At 40.3% G+C, this 22,172-nt stretch overlaps 1 protein-coding gene across 4 annotated transcripts in view; it reads right to left on the bottom strand.

The window, feature by feature from the left end:
* Positions 1–20,725, bottom strand: part of GAREM1 (GRB2 associated regulator of MAPK1 subtype 1) — a 200,152-nt gene extending 179,427 nt beyond the window's left edge. For 3 of the 4 annotated variants that reach the window (XM_015121785.3, XM_015121787.3, XM_077975060.1), the window contains exon 1: positions 20,171–20,725. In XM_015121785.3, the coding sequence (XP_014977271.2) occupies positions 20,171–20,291 (121 nt within the window). In that variant the 5' untranslated portion in view covers positions 20,292–20,725. The remainder of the gene's footprint in view (positions 1–20,170) is intronic. The other variant, XM_077975061.1, reaches the window with a different exon arrangement.
* Positions 20,726–22,172: the final 1,447 nt, after the last annotated feature.

Genomic DNA, 22,172 nt, shown 5'->3' with positions numbered 1-22,172 from the left:
GGCTCTTAGGCCTGGGATCCTCAATGAGGATGATGACGGAGAGCAGAGCCCCTACCCCCCCCACCCCCCAAAGCCAGCTCGTTTCATCTCAACTGTGAAGACCAAAATTATTATTTCTTATTCCTACAGCTATTCTAATTCTTCAAAATTTCATGCAGTACAAGTGAGCAATAAACCCTTGCTGTTTTAAACCAACTAACACTTTGGAGTTGTTACCACCACCTAATCTGGCCTACTCTGCCTAATACACTCACCTGCAACCTGCTTCTCTATCTCTGATAAGGGCATTAGCACCCAAGCCAGTAACCTCAGGACTAGTTAATGCTTCCCTCTTCCTCATATCCCATTATCCAGTTATTAATCCTGGAAATCTTACGTTAAAATATTTCCCACTCACCCTGCTCCACTACATTCCCACAAATCTAGTTTTGGCTAGAGGCCCTCTTTCTCCTTGATTATAAACCCTACAGCTTCCAAATATTGTCTAATTCCAAACTTTTTCTGCTCTAAATGATCTTCCAAAATGACCAGAATAACCCTTGTTAAATAATAAAAAAAAAATCTGGGCCTTTCCCATATTTACAGCCCTTCAGCACTTCCCACTGTTGGCATAACAAATATTGGAGGGGCATATTTGCAAACAGGCACCGTGCTAGGTATCACAGGAATGAGGATGAGCCATGTGCCTGGACAATGATCTTCAACATGATGCAGTGACAGAGCCAGCTGCAGAATGTTGCCTGATACTAGCATTTAGTAAAATACTGAAATCTGTGAAAAAGGTATTTTTAAAATAAAAATTAGAATTAATTCAAGTTTAGAGTTAATTCAAGTTCTATGAAGACTTGACTTTCACTCATATTCTGACATGCTTTCTTGAGATGGAGAAGAGATGGAGGTCATCACTAGCTAGCCAAGATGTGCACATGGCCCAAGATTCTGCATCAAGTCCCTCCTGAGACTCTACTGATGTTAGCAGCTTACATATGATTATAACATACATCGTTGTAGTTTGTTAACCATTTTTATAATAGAGTTCATCAAATTTAGGACCCCAGTGAATTCTGTTGCAATCCATTCTGTTGTAACACCCTCTGTTACTTGTGTCCCGGAAGGGGAAGGGAAGTTAAGAACCACCAGGTTAGCCAGAGGAGAAAGGTCAAACGTCAGTATATTATGGCTCTTCAAAATCTGTTTCCCAACTTGCCCTCCCCTCACATTCTTCTGTTCAGGGCATTCCAAACCTTTGTCAGGCCACCATTTCTTCTTTAAAACCTCGCAAAATTCTACTCATTCAACAACTAGTTCAGTGCTCAATTAATGTTTTCTGTAAAACCTGTCCCAAGCGTTGTCGGCAACACTAACCGGCCTCTGGGCTGAAGCATTTCCTTGCTTATCACATGACAGCATTTAATTGTCTAAGAACCTACCTACTCGGTGGGCCTCTGAACCCCTTGAGAATGAGTATCACATGTATTCATCTTTGGGCGCCTAGCCCTTGTTACTGTGCTTGCACAGCAGCAGGCACATGCTCCACAGCTGTTAAATGAATAGCATTGTGGAAACCACATTCCGTACTCCCACTTACCCATCAGCCTATTGATGAATGTTAGGGGAAACTGTTACTTTGAAAATCCAGAGAAGGAGGTTTTACACTTACAAGTTTTTTTGTTTAAGAAACTTGGCATGTTATTAACTATAGGGTAGCGAAATTTATGTGTGTGTGTGTGTGTGTTTACACGTGGGTGTGTGTTTCAGTATGTGTCTGTAACAGGTTTACTGTGATCGCTTGTATTAGTCCATTTTCATGCTGCTAATAAAGACATATCTGAGACTGGGTAATTATAAAGAAAAAGAGGTTTAACAGACTCACAGTTCCATGTGGCTGGGGAGGCCTCACAATCATGGTGGAAAGTGAAAAGCATGTCTTAAGTGGCCACAGGGAGAATGAGAATGAGAACCAAGCAAAAGAAGAAACCTCTTAAAAAACCATCAGATCTCGTGAGACTTATTCACTACCACGAGAACAGTATAGGGGAAACTGCACCCAGGATTCAATTATCTCCCACCAGGCCCCTCCCATAACATGTGGGAATTAGGGGAGCTACAATTCAAGATGAGATTTAGGCGGGGACACAACCAAACCACGCGACTGCTATAATAAACTACCACAAACTGAATGGCATCAAACAATAGAAAATTTATTCTCTCACAGCTCTAGAGGCCGAAAGTCCAAAAACAAGCTGCAGGCACAGCCACACTTACTTTGAGGGTCCTAGGAGAGATTCTGTTCCCTGCCTCTCCTAGCTTTTGGTGGCTCAGGCAAGCCTTGGTTTGTGGCTGCATTACCCCAATCTCTGCAACCATCGTTACCCTGCCTCCTTTTCTGTGTCAAAACTCTGTCTCCCTTTCTCTCATAAGTACACTGTCATTGGATTTAAAGCCCACTCAGGTAATCTAGAATGACCTCCTCTTAAGACTGTTAATTACATTTTCAGAGATCTATTCTCAAAAGAAAGTAACATTCACAGGTTCCAGGGATTTTGATGTGGACAAATCTTTTGGTAGGCCCCCCATTCAATCAACTACACTGTGTGTGCACATGCCTGTGTGCATATGTGTTGTATATTGTACAAAGAAGACTCCTTAAACAAGGCTCTATTGAACACCTACATGTTACCAAGGTGCTGGGGACACAATGATGAACATGAAATACACAATCTCTGCCTTCATAGAGTCAGAATCTATAGGGGGGTGGGGTGAATATGAAAATTAATTTATTCTTTAAAGTTGGAAAATGTAGTATGAGAAAAAATTACACCATGGTTGTATATAATAGTGACCTCATCTTACCTGCTGTTAAATGAGTAAGCTAACACTTTCTCCATTAGGGATGGAGGGTTCGGGGAATACTACTTGATTTTCAATTTAGATTATCTCCCACCCTGTACTGGGACATTCACAAAAAGTCCTTGTTTCATATGTTTGCTTTGCACATTGAATTACTGGACCCAAAGATACTCCATGGCACTACCATAATTCATACAATTTAGAATGCCATCACTTGCAAGACAATCATTGTTTGACAACAACCAAGACTGTTGATAAAACTGTCACACTATTAGTTATAAGTTACATGCTGATTTCAGAGATATTAAAATGTACACCTTAGAATCAATGAAACATGTTAATTTCCATTCTGAAATATATTCTTACAATACATCCAGACAAATTAACAGCTTCTGATTAAATAGTATGGCCAAATCTCAATGATTTCCCAGCAAAATTTTAATGCTGAATTGGCTTCACAAGCCTCAGAGTATTTTTCAACCTCTTTCCATCAGGCTAATATATGTAAATATAATTCACTAACTCTTAAAAGTAGGACATATTCTCATATGCTGGGTCTCTTCCAGGCTTGAGATAGTTGGAAAAGTCAGAGACTGAGAAAGAACTCTAAATTCCTTGAGCAGGAAGAGGCTGCTGGAATCATCACTTCTTTCCTTGCCCAGAACCTGCTAAAAAGTCAGATTGTAAAGAACAGAGTGTGTGCACCTGTGTATTAGTCGGGGAAGATTGTAAATACTTTAGGGATAGGCTGGAGTATCCCAACAACTCTGTAGATGAGTCATTCAGACAAAATTTTTGATCCATCTGTTGGAACATCACACCAGATCATGTGAACCGTGTGAAATGAACAGTGCAAAGACAAGGCAGGATTCCTGCTCTCTGCTCTTGGACAGCTTAGAAAGACAAGTATGAAAAAGGAAGTAATAAAACTTTTAAACACACACAACTCCAACCTAATAAAATCTGCATGGAATCCAGGATCAAGGTTTTGTTATAATCTTACACAAAGGTTATGTAGTAGACAAAATCTCAGGGACTAATCTACGTTATGAGTCCTCTTCTCACACTCATTTCTCCTATATTTATTCAGTCTGGGTTTTGACATTAAGATGTGAGATTCACATTGCCCTGCATTTTTTTTTTCTAAAATGTATATTTCATTCTGGTCTTTGCACGTGAGATTAAGAGGAATCAGGAAGATAAGGCCATGAAAAATTGGGGGAAAAGTAAACAAAATATAAGAGAAATTTAAGAATTTTTAAGTCTACAGATGTAGGTCATTATGGGATTTCAAAGAAAGAGACACACGTATACATTGAGAATAGCACGTGAAAGTTGCCCCTCCTACAAAAAATAATGGGGGAAATACACTTTCAACTAAGTAGTCAAGCTGAGTGCAACGTGCAAATCCTTCTTAAATTCTGAAACACACACACACGCACACACACTTACTTGAGCAGCAGCTTTGTAAAGTATCATTTTAAAAGCAAATTCTTCCCTGGAGAAAACTTACTGCCAAAGCATCTGGACTATCCTTCTAGAAGGCATTTAACAAGTTACTATTACTTCAGAGACTCACCAGGGTACACTGGCTTCAAAATGTATTTAAATTTTCTTTGGAAAAACACATATCAGACCTCTCACAGCCATTGGAGAAGAAGGGTAAGTCAGGATCAGGAACAGTTCTAGCTACAACTTCACTTCTTTAGGAATAAAATAATTGTTTTCCGATTTCATTAACTTTATGTGTTCTTGGAACACAGCCCAAGGTAGTCCCTGAAAGACAGGTGTTGCTGAAGTGTTTTTCTACTACTAAAAGAGCAAAATAAATTTGGCAAAGATAGTTCATATCAAGAATAAACAGGTCTTTGAATAAATGGGCTGGCACAACAGCCTGGAAGAAAATAAAAATCTTACATCATATGCAAAAATTAATTCCAGATGGATTAAAAACAAAAAAAATTAATCTTCCTAGAAAATCTTAGAGACCACATGTACAATCTAGGTGTCAGGGAAACTTTCTTAGACAAGATTGAAAACAGGAACAAGAGACTTATCTGTACATGTGAAAATTTAAAACTCTCAAATGGAAAAATGTATATTAGGTCATTTGATAGCAAAAATGTAAATAAGAGAAAATATTTCCATTATATACAAACAGCATCTAGAAATTGACAAGAACAAGCCGACAACAGAAAAACCAAAAGAAAGTATGATTTTAATCCATAGAAGAGCAGGTCCAAGTGATGAACAGATATACAAAAAGAGAGCCCCCAAAATCACCGATAGTCAGGGAAATGCAAATTAACACAGCAATAAGATCTTTATATCCATTACGCTGGCGAATTTTTTTAAAAACATTATAATAACTATGGTTGACACAGATTTGGAGGAATGGTATTCTCACACAACCATGATAGAAATGAGAATTGCTATGGACTTTTTGGATAGCATTCTGGCAGAATCTATTAAATCAACTCCACTTCTGTGAACTGAGTTTTATTGGGATGCTAGACAATCATGTTTCCCCTACATTTTTTTTCCTAAAATTATTTAGTTTGGGTAGCTGCATAGGAAATGAAAAGAATCAGGAAAACAATGTTATCAAAAATGTTTTGGAGAAGTGAAACTTATTGGAAATCACAGAATTCTACAGAAACCATGAACAAATTAATGATATGTACAGGAAAGTTTAGTGAAGTATAATTCACAGAGGCCAATGAAAGGAAACAAATTGAACTCCTGTCAATAAAAGAATGAGTATTTTCACATCATGGGATATTACGCAGTTGTTATGAATTTCAATTATACCGGGTGATTTAGAAAGATTCCCATGAGTGATATAAGCAAGAGGCCAAAAAGTATTTGTCATATAATCCAATTTTTATGGAACAATGACAGAATTCTTCATGTCTGTATGTATATGTAATAGTGATGTAGGATTCCATTAGTATGAAGAAGATAGGAATAATATGCACTGGACTGTTAGAGTGGATTACGTTTGGATTATGTAGGTAGGCAGGGTTGGAGGAATGGGGTCTGTTATGAAGGAAGAAAGTTTGTTAAAAAAGTAGCTAAAATGTCACTATTATGTAAAATTTTGTGTGTGTGTGTGTAGAGAGAGAGTGTGTGTGTGTGTGTGTGCAGAGAAAGAACAGAGAATGAATCACAATGTTGGTGGTTATCCCAAGACTTCAGAATACCTTTATTTTTAAATATTTTTAGGTATTCAAATTCTTCACAATACATATGTTTACAATCAGAGGGGAATGAAGACTACAAATAGTATTTATACTTAGTTCATACACTTCCTCCCTCCCAACTCTGTGGTCTCTGCTTAGCATGAAATTCTCCTCTGATAACACACAGGATTCAATTGTACACAATCTACTCAGATACGTATCTTCCCAGTCGAGTCAAGGGGGAAAAAAAAGAAACAGAAGATGGGGGAGGGGTGAGTAAAATTCACAGTCTACCTGATCTACTATAAAGTTAATTTGAAGCTTCTTTGGTTTGGCAGTAAAAGATTCTCTTAAAGCTATCTTGTTATTTCACTTTTAGCAACTGTCACCTCAACACTCTGATAAATACAACTATTTATAGAGTCCTCAGGTGCTAAATTGGCAGAGTGATATGTACTTTATTTTTCATTATTTTATTTTTTAAATTATACTTTAAGTTCTAGGGTACATGTGCACAACGTGCAGGTTTGTTACATATGTATACATGTGTCCTGTTGGTGATATGTACTTTATTACCCATCGACCCCTGGATCTATGTCCAGAGAGAAGTAAACTGGACTTTTAATTTATCTTCTTCTTAGTCATTACAGTGAAGTCAATATTTACACAGAAAAAAATGAAATGACTTTCAAACTATCACCTGTGCTTCTCCCCATATCTGGAAGTGATCTGTGAATTTCTATTATTTATTCACTAGTGTCCGTACATAGATACTAAACTTCAACAGACTCCGAAGTTGTTGTCGTCTATCTCTTATCTAATTATTCCAAATGTGGCACTTCAGTTTATGTATTACATGTAAAAATAATTAAATATTTTTACAAACATGTCCATTTACTTATTAGTATTTAAAGCCAAAAAATGACAATCATTCATCAGCTTTGTTTCACGCAATGCACAGGAATTTATCAACAATGAAGTATCTTTGGGGAACTCTGCATGAATGGGACACAAATATAACTATATTTGTGAACACACAACATGGTTTTACCAAGATTTTCATGAGACTATTTGATTTCATACAATGCAAGGGGATTCTTTCAGAGGACAGTTGCAATACAAGAGTGAACATATCATATTTAAATCCAATATCCAGGTTGGTTAAGAAAAGTAAATGAATCACAATTATTCAATTTCAAAACCAGAGGTAATAGCTATTAGTAGTTATGAACATTAACTGCTGAAGACAAATAAGTTAAAAAGTGATTAACCCACATGAAACCGAAACATTATTTATAAACATCCCATAGAAAACTAAGAAAAACGTACAGGAGGATATTTTATTACAGAAGATTTGAAAAAAAAAAAAAAAAACTCTAGCAAAAGAAATTTAACAAAGAGCTCAGGAAATTCACAAACAAAATATGATATTATTGAAGCTAAAGCTATTCTACTATCAAGCAAAGAAATACAACGTTTTAATTATCTAAACTAGCAAAGGCCAAAAAAAAAAAATGATATTCAATGATACACAGAGTCATGAGCTTACTCATCCACTGCTGAAGGTACGATCTCTTCTGGATGCAATTTACCAATACATACCAACAATCCAAAAACAACGAATTTTAAACAATCATCCCACTTCCAGGAACCCCAAATAATAAAATGATGTAAAACTGGCAAATTTAAGTAAAAAGTCTCAAAAACAGGACACTCAAAACAACTAATGTCTCACAACAGTCAAATAAATAATAGTTGATTGGTAATAACAGAATTCCACTGAGTCACAAAAAGTCTATTTCCAAAGAATATTAATAATGAAGGAAAAGGCTCATGATCTAATGTAAATGTTAACAAGCAGTTTTATATATAATTGGGTCCCATTTGTAAATGTATTTTTGATTTACATCCCATGCCTGCATAATAGCAAAATGTTGGTCATGGTTATTTAACAAGTTATACAATATCTGGAATTAAAACTGATGTTCATTTTTGTCTTTCCTTGTCTATATTTTCCAAGCTGTCTATAATGGTAATATTTTTGGGGAGAAGAGTAAATATTATTTTTTAAACACAAACATAAAGTCTCTCTGACAAAAGGAATAGCGCAGGAAAAAAAAAGCACCTCTAAAAAAACTGGACAACTAGGCTGGGCAGTGGCATGCCTGTAATCCCAGCTACTTGAGAGTTTGAGGCAGGACAGCATGAGTCCAGGAGTTTGAGACTGCAGTGTGCCATAACCGCACCTGTCAATAGCTACTGCACTCCAGCCTGGGCAGCACAGCAAGACCCCATCTCTATTTTTTTTTTTTAATGAACTACTGTTATCATTGTGTGTATCAAATCAGGTTGGGTGTGATGGCTAGCACCTGTAATCCCAGCATTGTGGGGGGCCAAGGTGGGAAGATCCCTTGAGCTGAGGAAGTCAAGACCAGCCTGGGCAATACAGTGAGACCCTGTCCTTACTAGTAAAATAAGTGGCTGGGCATAATGACTCATGTCTGTAATCCCAGCACTTTGGGAGGCCAAGGCGGGAGGGTCACTTGAGGTCAGGAGTTTGAGACCAGCCTGGTCAACACGGTGAAAATACAAAATTAGCCAGGCATGGTGGCTCATGCCTGTAATCCCAGCTACTCCGGAGATGTCAAGGAGTTAGGGCCCAATGCATGGCTATTTTAATAAGTTTGTTAGTAGGAAAAAAAAAGTGAAGAAAGGCATCACAGCAACAATCTAGATGGCAAAGGCTGCTAAGTGGATCCCAATATCCAATGCCCCCTTCTCCTGCAGTAGGAAGCTCTGGGCATTATGCCCAGTTAAAAGACTTCAGCTTCTGCCTTCCTGTACTCCCATATAGGACTGTTGAAGTGCTGACCAAATGAGATGTAAGTGAACTGCTGTGCAGGACAAGTGGTAAGACATAGCCTTTTGCCTTTCTTGTTGTATGGGACGTAGACATGACAGCTAGAGCTCCAGCAACCATCTAGGACCATGAAGTTTTGAGAGTGAAAACTACTTGCAGAAGACGACAGAGCAGAAAGAAAGAGTCTAGATTCTTCATTCTGTGGAACTGCTCTATCAGTCCTGGACTACATATCTTCAGACTACCTCTATATGAAAACAAAACAAAATAAACTCTCAATGTTGTATAAGCTGCTATTGTTTTTTCATCTATCTTACATACAACTGAAATTAACCTTAACTGATGTCCCTGGCCATAATGAGGCTATGAAGATTCCCTCTGATCCTATCTTCTCTTAGTGGCTGACTTCCTCTTAACTGGCCAAAGACAGGACCAAAATAAACAGAAAAAAATAAGAGTAGAATATCTTAATAAAGCTTTTGGTTACTTGTTATTTATTTTTAAATAAGTAATCTGAACCTCCTAAAGTGCATGCTCTCTCTCTCTCTCTCATGCTCTGTCTCTCTCTCGACACAACCAATTAAATAGTTTTTAACTTGGGTCTAGTGCTTGATTGATTTTGTGGGTCAGTGATCCAAAGGTAAAAAATGAATCTTGCATTATTTTAAAAACCTAAAGCAGGCTAAAAATGAAGATCTAGGAGCATAAACTACTGGGGACCAGAAATGACAATGTTAGTTTTTTTATTCAAACCAACCCTTACTTGCCCATTGCTGCTAAAAGAAGAGAGCAGCAATCCAAAATGAGAATCAATCATGGAATTTAGCATCTGCACAGACAGCTGTTCTGGGGGTATTCAAGTGGGCCTCCTCAGGTATTTCACTAACCTTTTCTTTAGTGGATGACAGACTCTATTATGACGAGTGCTTTCTAATTACCTAATAGTAACAGATATGTTTTAAAATTTTTAAAATAAACATTTACCTTTTTTCTGGTACTTTTAGATATTTAAACTCTAGTTTCCTGCTAGGAAGGCAAATTTTCATTTCTAACATCCTAAAGTCTGATAATTGAGAAAACTGTCATCTTATTTAAAAAAAAAAAAGTCTGACCAAGGAAATTTTTCTCTACTAGTTGGAGAAAAAACAACAGAACACAACTCATTTTAAATCTTCCCAGGGACACTTACATAAGCACTGCTCAGAGACAGTTACATTCCTCTCAACACTATCACCAAGCTTAATCATAACAATTTACTATGTATGTTAAATATTAACTAAAATGTCTTCATAACTATAAAGAATTCATATTGTATTTTAAGCTCAATAACTTGGGATTTATTAAACAACCATAAGGTCATCAAAGCCCACGTGGTATTCAAATACTTCAAACTAGGTTAACAATTAGCAGAATCAATTAAAATAACTTGCCCTGTAATTGTAAAGCAATTCATCCACAGAACTGGAAAGGAGCTTGGGAATACTGTTTTTTTCTTCTTTTACCACCATGTAATGCTCCCGCACAGCATAAAAGGAAACTCATTGTCTGGGATTCAGACACTACTTTTTCAAGTCAAACTTGGGGCTATTCTAGGAAGATGACAACGGTACCAAATTAGCAGTTGTAGTTTTGTAACATTATTTGAACCAAATGGCTTGTTTGCTTAGAAGTAAAATTCGTGGAGCCCAGAGATGAGATATAGATAAATAGTTAGCTGACTATGCCATCAGGTCTTTGTTAAGAACTGACGAGTTTCTAAGATATACTGCATTTTAGTCCACATACTCAAGAGTCATATGAAGAGCATGATAATACCAAAGATTAAAAATTCAGTGACATGGCAACACATAATATGTAAAGGAGGCATCTTAACTTCAGAATGAAAAGAACTAGCAAAAAAGTGAAAAATCGAAAAATAAGCTGTACTTTCCAGAAATACTTTATTTATGGATAACTAATGACCCTAAGAATCATTATTTTATAAATCACGATAGTCTCTGTTTTTCCTTCTGCTAATACTAAGACCTGCCATCTTAGTTCCAATTTATATATTTAAAAATATAAAATGTCACCTCAAATCAAACAAAAGTGACATTCTATTTCAGATTTGCAGAGCTCATACACTGCTGTAGTAATACAGATATCTCGGGCCTGATAATTTTTAGTACCGAGATTTGCTCATTCATTTATTAAATGTTTATCGGGTGCGTCCTACGTGCCAGGCATTGTGCTAAGAGCTGAGAAATCGCAAAAATAATTTTAGATGCCTTTAACCTGAAATTCAAGTAAGCAATTCTTATGAAACTGGGAGTAGGGGTACAGCAGGGTGGTAGAGGAGGCTTTTTTTTTTTTTTCTTTTCTTTTCTTTGAGACGGAGCCTTGCTCTGTCGCCCAGGCTGGAGTGCAGTGGCGCGATCTTGGCTCACTACAAGGTCCGCCTCTGGGGTTCATGCCATTCTCTCGCCTCAGCCTCCCGAGTAGCTGGGACTACAGGCGCCCACCACTACACCCGGCTAATTTTTTCTGTATTTTTTAGTAGAGACAGGGTTTCACCGTGTTAGCCAGGATGGTCTCGATCTCCTGACCTTGTGATCCGCTGCCTGGGCCTCCCAAAGTGCTGGGATTACAGGCGTGAGCCACGGCACCTGGGCTAGGGGAGGCTTTTCATGCGGAAAGGTCTAAAAGAATTCATCCTGCCAGGGGTGTTGGCTCATACCTGTAATCCCAGCACTTTGGGAGATCAAAGCAGGCAGATAGCTCTATCTCAGGAGTTCAAGACCAGGCTGGGCAACATGGCAAAACCCCATTTCCATAAAAAATACAAAAATTAGCTGGGTGTGGTAGCAAGTGCCTGTAGTTCCAGTTACTCAGGAAGCTGAGGTGGGAGGATCACTTGAGCCTGGGAGTTCAAGGCTGCAGTGAGCCATGATCGCACCACCGCACTCCAATCTGAGGGACAGAGCAAGATTCTGTCTCACAAAATAAATAAATAAATAATATTTTAGCAGGTATTTATATTTTACAAAAACTACATAAACCAGAAATAAAAGTTACTTTTCCCATGGCATATCATAGCTGGTGTTCTTAAGATTGACAGTCCTGCTGAAGATGAGTGGGGAGTTTAGGAGTCTTCCTAGAACCAGCAGCTCAGTAAGTGAAAAGACAGATACCTCAGGAATCTCAAACAAAAATAAACGAGTTTACAAGCTGGTCCACAAGAACTTGCTATTTCAGTAAGGCAGCCAATGAGTGAAAGAGACTAAAATACTCCCTCTTTAAACTATAATGCAGTTGATCACAACAGTCAAACCAGTTTTCCTTTTAGAAATGAACTGAGTGTCTTAAGGTTTTTACCGACAATGTGGACGCTCATTTCAGTTAAGACTTATTCCCTTTGGATATATACCTAAGTAGTAGGATTGCTGAGTCACAAGATAATTCTATTTTGAATTTTTGGAGGAACCTCCATACTGTTTTCCATTATGACTTTATTAATTGAAATTTACACTCTTACATTCCCACCAACAGTATGTCAAGGTTCCCTTTTCTCCACATCTTTGCCAACATTACCTTTTGTCTTTTGGATATCTTGTCTTTTTGCCATTCTATCTAGAGTAACATGAGCTCTCACTGCGATTTCGATTTGCCATCCCTGATTAATGACGGATGTTGACCATTTTTTTCATACACCTATAAGCCATTTGTTTGTCTTCTTTTGAGAAATGCCTATTAAGGCCTTTTGCCCATTTTAAATAGGATTATTTGTCTTTTTGCTATGGAGTTGAGTTCCCTGTACTCTGGATATGAACACTCAGATACACAGTGTGCAAATATTTTCTCCTATTCTGCAAGTTGACTTTTTGCTCTGTTGTTTCCTTTGTCATGCAGAAGCCTTTTAGTTTGATGTAATCCCATTTGCCTATGTTTGCTTCTGTTACCTATATATTTAGGTCTTATCCAAAAAATCCTTGCCTAGTCCAACGTCATAAAGTGTTTCTACTATGTTTTCTTCCATGAGTAGTTTCATAGTTTCTGGTCTAACATTTAAATCTTTAATCCATTTGGAGTTGATTTTTATATATGGCATTAAATAGGGGTTCAGTAATAGATGATAGATAGCGGTCCAGCAATCCCACTACGGAGTATATATAAAAAGGACATGAAATCAGCATGTAGTGAATATAACAGTGGCTACCAGAGACTGGGGAGGGCAGAGAAAAGCAGGGCAATTGGGGGAGGGTGGCCATTGGGTACAATGTTACAATTAAATGAAAGGAAGAATAAGTGGGGTGACTACAGTCAACAATAGGGTATTGTGTATCTCAATTTAAGTGGAAGAGAGGATTTTATATGTTCCTACCACAAAAAAAAGATAAATATTTGAGGTGATGGATAGGCTAATTAGCCTTATTTGATCATTACATAATGTGTACATATATTGAAACACCACATTGTACTCCATAAATATGTATTAATGATTGTGTTAATTAAAAAGTTATACTTTTTAACTAGAATATGTAAATATTCACCTTACATTCAAGATACTTGCTTTCCTTTCTAAATAGATATTACAGTACTGTTCTCTGGAAAAAAAAAAAAGACTTTCAAAACAGCCATCTTACTTGAAAAAAAAGACACTGGAAGAGAGCTATCTGCAAATCTTGTCCTGTGGGTCTATGTTTGTCACTGTCCACTGCCTGCTACAATGTCCTCTCTTGTTCTTTTCTCATCATTTTTAGGCACAGCCAATAGTCAGAATAGGTGAAAACTGAAAGAAAGTGAAAGTACACCATGTATCAATGAATATTAAAGACACTTTTTAAAATCACTCACTTTATGTATAATATTATAGTAGGCACCTCTTTCCTGTAAACCATTATACAACTATAGTTACAAACAAATGATCATCCATCAGTGAATATAATGATGAGTACATGGTAAAAAAAAAAAAAAAAAAAAAACCAAGGCTGGGTGCGGTGGCTCACGACTGTAACCCCAGTACTTTGGGAAGCCAAGGCGGACAGATCATTTGAGGTCAGGAGTTCAAGACCAGCCTGGCCAAAATGGTGAAACCCCATCTCTACTAAAAATACAAAAATTAGTTGGGCATGGTGGTGCATGCCTGTAATCCCAGCTACTCGGGAGGCTGAAGCAGGAGAATTGCTTGAGCCCAGGAGAAGGAAGTTATAGTGAGCCAAGACTGAGCCGCTGCACTCCAGGCTGTGCGACACAGAAAGAAAAAAAAAAGATACAAGTGTCTAAGCTCATTGTTTTGGTACCATTTGGTAAAACTCACCTGTGATTCTGGATTAAATTAAAAGTTCCTGGCCTAATGTGGTGGCTCAGGCCTATACAGTCCCAGGTACCTGAGAGGCTGACACCAGAGGATCAGCTGAGCCCAGGAGTTTGAGGGCAACCTGAGCAACATAACGTGAACCCATCCCTTTTTTTAAAAAAAGAAAAGTTCCTTTCCTAACTCCTCCAGTCCCTCTGAAGGCCAATCTTGGTTAGATTAGTCAGCTTATAACACTTTCTGTCTGATAAAGACCTTTTGCCACCTTTTTATAACCTGTGGATTACTACATCAGTAACCTGGAATACTCAAATGGAAACACTCAAGTCACCCAGAGCATTTCTCTCAGCTTCTTCTTCTGTACAAAGACAATAAAAGCTGCTGCTGCCTGAATGATATGCTATAGTCTGAAGCCTCCCTCAACTGATCTGTAGCTCTACCACAGCTATCTCACACATGTATCTGACATATAATACTGCATTTAATTCCGATAATAAGTAGATACACAAGAATGTAAGCTCCACAAAAACAGACATTTCTGTCTGATTTGTTCAGTGCTGTAGTCCCAACACCTGTAACAGGGCTTGTCGCATAGTAGGGGCTTAATAAGTGTTAGCTGACTTAATAAACAATTTACTGAATGAAGAATATGGGCAAGTATAATGTCCAATTTTTCTACATGGGAAAACTACAAATCAAAGGGGTTGCAAGACCTGACCAAGATCACATGACTATGAAATGGCAGTACCTCTAACAGAACGAAGGTCTCTTGGCTCCAAATCCAGCATTCTTTAAACTACCATTCCCCCCACCCTGGCCATGTGTACTCTCTTAAAATACAGAAGGCCAGGAGAAATGAAGCCACAAGATAAACACAGAACACCTTCCAAGAGCAAAAGTAAGTTACTTTGGGAAAAAGAAAAGAAAAGAAAAAGACATCAATTACAAAGTAGATTTTGAGAACTTACATCAATTTCAGTGATAAAACATGGATCCGAGAAAGACCTTTGACACTTACAGACACTTGGAGCCTCCCTGGGGCCTAAGTGTCCATGCTTTTGCTCCTAGAGGCCGGTAAATGATAAAGCTGCAGAAGTCTCCGAGCGTAAAGCAAGGACCAAAGTTCCCACAGTCCCAACAAATCCGGGACTTAGAATCCGATGTGATTCCTACACACAGGACAAAGACACGGTCACTGCTCCTGTTCTACCTACTTAGTGGTCTCCTACCCCTACTACCTTCTGTTCTTCTCTCTCCCTGCCTTTCCATACAGCCTTGGTCTTCCTTTTCCTTTCAGCAAACAGGGCCATTAATACATCTTTTACTGTGCTAGACCAGCATTCTTTAAACTGGGGTACATGTCTGAGGCAAAGCTAACGCTTCCCAAGGGTCTCATCATCACAACTGTAAAGGAATCAGTTTCTATATTCGAAATTTCCAAAAGTACTCTTGTTTAAAAATTAATGGGCTTGGGTCCACGATTGTATTGGACATCCATCCAGTGATGACCTTCACTGTGATGGAAGGAAGCTGTCATTCACCATCTCCCCTTCACAATGGTTCTTCAACCACTTTACAAAAGTAATGCACCTGTATTACTTTCTCTACATCTTTCTAAGATGCACTGCCCAAGGGTGCAAAGACCTTGGGTAGAGAACCAAACAAAGGAACAAAAATATTGACTCATGTTGCAGGGTGAAAGCCTCTAGTATTTAGGTAACAACTATTTCTGTTAAGTCAGGTTATTTCCAATTCTTTGTTTTAAAAAACAACCAGAAATCATTAAATATGGAAAGTCTTATGATCAAAATAAATATGAAATACTGGATTTCAATCTATATACTTTTTTTTTTAAGTTACAGAGAGTATGGCAGAGTGATCAATAGAACACTTTCAAGCATAAAAATATATTACACTGAGAGAGAATTCTATACAGTGGAAGGGAAATGGAGTAAGAATTTAAAGAGATAAAGAAAAGATGTAAAATGTTTAACTTTCAAAAGATTGATTCTTGAATCTCATGAATTTTTTAAACAAATGATATTGGAAATCAAATATATATTTTACTAGAGTTTTTAGAATGATGTAATACTTTAAAATATTAACAGTTACAATATGCTGAGAAATTACATCCCCTGGAAGTATTTAAACTTAGGATCAAAAGTTTTAGCATTTAACTGAAGAATGTGCTTAGGGATAGAGTTTCACCAAATCTTTTACAAGGCATAGAAGCAAAAAGGTTGTAAGAATGGTACTCTAATACAAGCTTTCAGGGTCTATCCAAGATGAAATGAGGAGGAGAGAGAAAATGAACAATTTCCCACCTATCCAGTTTTCAGTGAGGATGGCTGGGGGTGGAGTGAGGATTAGTATTTTCTCCATCCTCTCCTTGGTCCTAAGTACATTTGCTGAACCCAGTTCTACAGCCAACAGTTTATAAGACTGATATCAATCAGTTTAAATATCTGATCTTAACTGTACTGCTGACTGGGCTTAGACCTCAGCTCATGAGATATATCTCATCAAATCTCCCAAGGAGAACTGCTAGAGTACCTTTCCTTCGGTTCTCCAGAAAAACTTATGGGGCAATATTTATAAAGGCTCACTTATTTTGTATTTATCTTATCATACAAAGGCAAATTTCACCATCAAGGATGTAATATTGAACACATCTATCTACCTGGCACTTCAGGAGTGGCACATACAATACAAAGAATTGGAGAGTTCTTTACATATCGTGTAGTGAATATTCTAGGGATGGCGAATGTCCTGAAGAGTCATCTCAACAGACACATCTACATTACTAGGCCCTCGAACCCCAATGTTTTCCTTTTTTTCTCCTGTTCTGTAACCTCTTCTTCCCCACTGCCTCTTGCCTCTTTTCAGCCACTCCTTTGGGAAGCAGAAAGTCGTATATATGATGGATGAGGCCAGCACTTAATTTGGTATCTACATTGTTTTTAAAACACTGACTTTCCAGTCCTCAAGCTCTCAGAGACACAGTGAACCTATTTAGAGCAGATGTCAGAACAACCTCAACCCTTCTCTCCTTTAGCATAAGGAGGTAGCCCAGTTTGAGATAAGAGGTCAGTCTTCAGAGTCAGAAGGTCGGCTGGAAATTCCACTCCACCATTTACTAGGTACGAGTGTTCAGGCAAGTCAATTTCTCTGAATCTTAGGTTTCTGAAGTTCTTAAAAATTGTGTTGCTGAGGATTTGAGACAATACATATTATGCATCCAGAAATGTACCAGCCCATAGTAGGCTTTTGATAGTCAATAGTTGTGAAATTAGATTTTTTTAATGTTCTTTAAAAAGTATTTAAAATTAGCCAATCATTTCCTCTTGGCATAATGTCAACTACTGGCATGTTTTTCAATTTTGTTCTAGTCTCTTTAAAAACAAGTGATTTGGAAAATGACTACCTTTCATGTCTAAGTATAGGGTGGGCGTGTGCGATGTAAAATGTACCTGCAGTACTAAAACTGGGGAAAAGGCAAACACAGGATGAGGATAGCACAAAACTTAAGATTTCACCTATAACATTTATAAATATGCCAGCATGTCCTCAACCTGTCCTAAACTGTGTGAAACATGTTTAAAAACATGCACAGAATCTACAATTGACTCTTTTAAAGTCTACCCAAATTCAACTGCTGAAACAACACTTTCGCCAATCAAATTAGTAGAGAATTTTTTTGTAAATACTTAGTATTTTCAAGATGTGGGCAGACTGATACTACCACAATGCTCACGTTGGTGTAAATGAGGATTTCCTTTAGTCGCTAAAGCAATTTGACAATGTGTATCAAGGATTTTAATAGTACTGACATGCTTGTTCAGCAAAGTAGAAATATATTCTAACCAAAAAACTCCCAGATGTATGTACAAGAGTATTCATTATACCACAATTTTTAATAGCACAAAATGATATAGCTTAATAATGTCCACAATAGGGGCAGAAATTACATGGTATAGCTTAGCCCATGAACTCTTTGGCAGTTATTAAAAATCATGTTAACAAAAATGTTTAAATGAGATGGGACTGTTAAGTGAAAGAAGCAAGTTATAAAGCAGTATCTGGCAATGATTCCAAATGTGTATGTGCCACTATGATTCTCAAGCGGCAATAAGGAAATAAGAGAAATTTACAATGAAGAATTGGAATTACATGTAGTGATCAAAATCCATTCCACAGCTTGAAAGGACACAGTGTTAAGACTCACTACCCACGTCCTCATTTTAGAAAGAAGTGTGGGATGAGTACACTGCTGATTCAGATCCTTTTTATGAATGGCAGGGATAGAAAAGTGGGAAATAAAACTAAAAGTCATGTCTGAAAGTGATATTCCGCCCCTTTAAACTTTCAGTTTAATGAAGCTTTTGAGTGACTTTTATACCACATGCAGCAATGCTCTCTGCCTAGCTACCAAATTTGGCAGTGTGCAGAGATGAGAGAAGGTAGGAAAAGGTAAGACTCACAACCTTCCAATATACACAATTTTGGAGGAGGAAATGAAACGTTGCGAATACACACACACACACACACCAATTCAGGTCTGCAGATGCTATTTAAAGCACACAACATTTTCCCACCCCCACTCTAAGCAGAAACGCCTCAGCACACCACCCGTGTGTCCCGCCCAATCCCCCCCTCCGCTTCAACAGCTACTGTGATCTGCACTTCATCACTAGTTTTAAAACTTCCAGCTTATTTCCGATGCACCCTACTACTACCAACAATCAAACGAGGATAGCAAGCAAGCCAAGGCTGTTTTCCAGCTTTCACGAAGTTGCCTGCATTTATTTTTCACATCAGATATACAAATGTCTAATCAAACCCCACAGATAAGAAACAGAATAAAAACTCCTTTGTATATGTATACATCTCATGTTACTCACTCTTTTACCCTAGGAAACAAGGAGTAACCCTAGTGCCTGTGACTCGAAATGACATCTTTCTGCTTAGTGTTCTCCTGACCTGGCCTGTGCAGCCACAGCTCTGCCTGCCTGTCTGCCAGCCTGGGCCCGGGTACTTCCACAGCTGCCCCACAGCAGGGCAGGCTTCTTTCTGCAAACAGTCTAAAATCGCATGAAGCCAAAGCCCACTGAAGTTATGATGAAAACAAGAGAAGCCCAAACACACCTAAATTGCCACCTTACATGTCATCACTCTCAAACTGAAAGGTGTCTACTTGCTTGACAGTATGCGCAACGGTGTGTTTGCAGCTGTCACACCGCAGAATAAACAGTTGGGGGAAGGAGCTGGGTGGGTTTCTGGTGGTCAGTTTCAGGAAATACACCCTTGTTAGTTCTGAACTCAGGTTCCAAATCAATATGTTTTGGTGATTTATTTTTTTTTTCCAGGCTGGAAATGAGCTAACCTAATGATTAACCTTAAGCATACCATCACTTCTGCTAAAAACATTTTCTACACACAGACCTAAATTACTTTCGGTTGGGTTAAACAAAACAGACAAGCGGTAATACAAGGTCTCTGAGAAATAAGATCCTTTTCAATGGTCACCCAGGAGCTTTTCCTCTTAAATCAGTTTGGCGGGGGATGGGGGAGACAGGGAGGAGAGCACCCAAATTAAGATGCCACCCAGAGCACAATGATAGTCTCAAGAAAGTTGCCTAAGATAACTCTTCAGGGTTTCCCTAGTTGAGTAATTCTTGCAGGCGGGTGGGGAGGGATCGCTGGCGTCCAAAATTACGATCTGCAGAGGTCTCCCTATGTTGACTTTTTTTTTTAGGGCGTCCTTTTTAATTACACTGCAAGGACTCTGATTTCCACCTCCCTGTCTGCTGCTGGAGGGAGTTGAGAGCAACGCGCCAGGGCTGCGGCAGCCGCTCCGGCCAACTCCGGCGCTCGGGGGCGGGCAGCCCACTCCCCTCGGGTCCCACCCTCTCCAGCACACGCGCGCACACCCGCGTGGAGACGGCTGTCCTCGCCCGTCTGCCCCGCGCCCCAGCTGGGACTCACCGTTGTCCAACCGCGCGATCTGGGGCAGCCGGTAAGTGCTGACCAGGAGGTCGAGCGGCACGGCCACCGAGCTCCACTTCACATCCTTGAGGCTGCAGCCCAGCGAGGGCGCCGGGTCCATCTCCCCCGCCGCCGCCGGCACCACCCGCGCCTCAGCGGCCGCCGCTGCTGGCGTTCGCGGTCTGGGGCGCGCGGGAGGCGCCGGGCAGCTCCGGCCGCGGGCAGCCGGGGGGCGCGGCGACTGGGGCGGCCCAGAGGGAGGGGACCGGCGCCCGGCTCAGCTGCCGCTGCGGGGCATGGCTGGGGCGCCCCGCGTGCCCTCACGCCCGGAGAAGACTTAGAGCAGCCCCGCGGCTGCGGGCGGCGGCGGCGGCGGCAGCGGCCCGGGTGGCTGCGGCGGCTCCCGCTCCGCCTCCTCCTCTGGCCCTGGGTCTGCAGCTGCGGCGGCCGCCCGCTCGCCTCCTCCTCCTCTTACCCCTCCTTCCCTCCGCCTCGAGCGTGTGAGGAGGAGCCGCGGGTCTGAGAAACGCCATAGCAGCGCTCCCAGCACTGACTAATCAACAAGGTGCGAGCAACGCCTGCGCAGCTCTGGGAGACACCGCCTCCGCCTCCCCGGCGCCGCCTGCTCCGCCCCCCACTCGGCCTCCGCCTCCCGCAGCTCCCGCGGCCGGGCGGGCTCCGCTCGGCGTCAGCTCCCTGGCCGTGGCCGCCAGCGCCCGCGGCTCGGCGCGCTCCGCAAGCTTTAGCTCTCGCTCCCCCGTCCGACCGCTCGGGCGCCCTGCAGTCTCGCCGGGTGCCGCTGCGCGTCCCGACTCCTTCCCCGCCCAGGCCCGTTCCCGGAGCCCGGGAATTGCCGAGAGAGCTCAGGGATCGCTCCCTGAGTCTTGGTGTCGGACACCGTCCGCCTCCACTCCTATCCTGGCAATGCGGTGGCGAAATACAGGGCACAAGAGACCTTTAGTGGCGCTCCGTCTTGCTTCCTGGTGACCCAGACATTGGTCAGGAGAGTGCCACAGCCCAACGCGGCTGGGGACAGCAGGCGTGGAGCACGCCTTGGCATTTCCCGTCAACCCTACTCCTCCACCATCGGAGCTGGAAATGACTCCCACCAGTCTCAGCTTTGGCTGCTAGACAAGATAAAAAGGGCATAGCACTGAAAAGCAGAAAGGTGGTGGGTGATCAGTACCCACATACAGGAAGGTGGCCATTCGGTCTAGGACCTTCACTGAGTGAAGGAACTGCTGGAGGCGGCGGGAGATGGTGAGGCCACCAAACACCGTAGACACAGAGATGGGAAGGGAAAACTAGGTTACTGGGAGGCTGCTGGGTCAGCTGTTCTCATCCACTTTTCCCACTCAGTTCCCTTCTCATCTTAAAGGTTGGGATCATTCTCGTTTTCTAGGTATATGTACCGAGACATTAGGTAGTTTAGCAAGATTTCATAACTCGTAGATGGCCGTGCTGGGATTCAAACCTACAGTTTGCTTTGCATGATCAACCATTCTGTCTCTCCCAATGTTTGGCATGGCCTGCTCACTGTGGACAGAGCTCAGAATATAAAGGTGGCATGTCCTGCCTTGTATGCTAATTCTTTCTTTTCTTTCTTTCTTTCTTTCTTTCTTCCTTTCTTTTTCTTTCTTTCTTTCTTTCTCTTGCTTGCTTGACATTTTGTTAAAATAGCAGAGGTGAGTGGTTGCTAAGGATGCGTATCAGCTCTGTTTTCAACACGTATTCAGTGTTTAGTGCTTGATAAGGTACAGCAAGTACCCACTTCGCCAGCCCAAGGGGACTTGAAAACATCCCGCTGCCTTTTCCTGGCTTGGTTTAAAAGGTCTGTGCTAATAAACCACTCCATTAACATTTGAAGAAAAACAGATTCTTCTACACCCACCTTCCTGATCCTCTCCCTTTGAAGCATTAGCTATAATTTTCACAAAATTCATCTGAAAGTTTTGCCCTTTGAGTCATTCACATTGATTTTTTGAAAAAATTGTGGAAAAAA

The sequence above is a fragment of the Macaca mulatta genome, chromosome 18 (genome assembly GCF_049350105.2).
Source record: "Macaca mulatta isolate MMU2019108-1 chromosome 18, T2T-MMU8v2.0, whole genome shotgun sequence".
Lineage (NCBI taxonomy): Eukaryota > Metazoa > Chordata > Mammalia > Primates > Cercopithecidae > Macaca > Macaca mulatta.
This window is presented reverse-complemented; position numbering and strand designations above follow the sequence as displayed.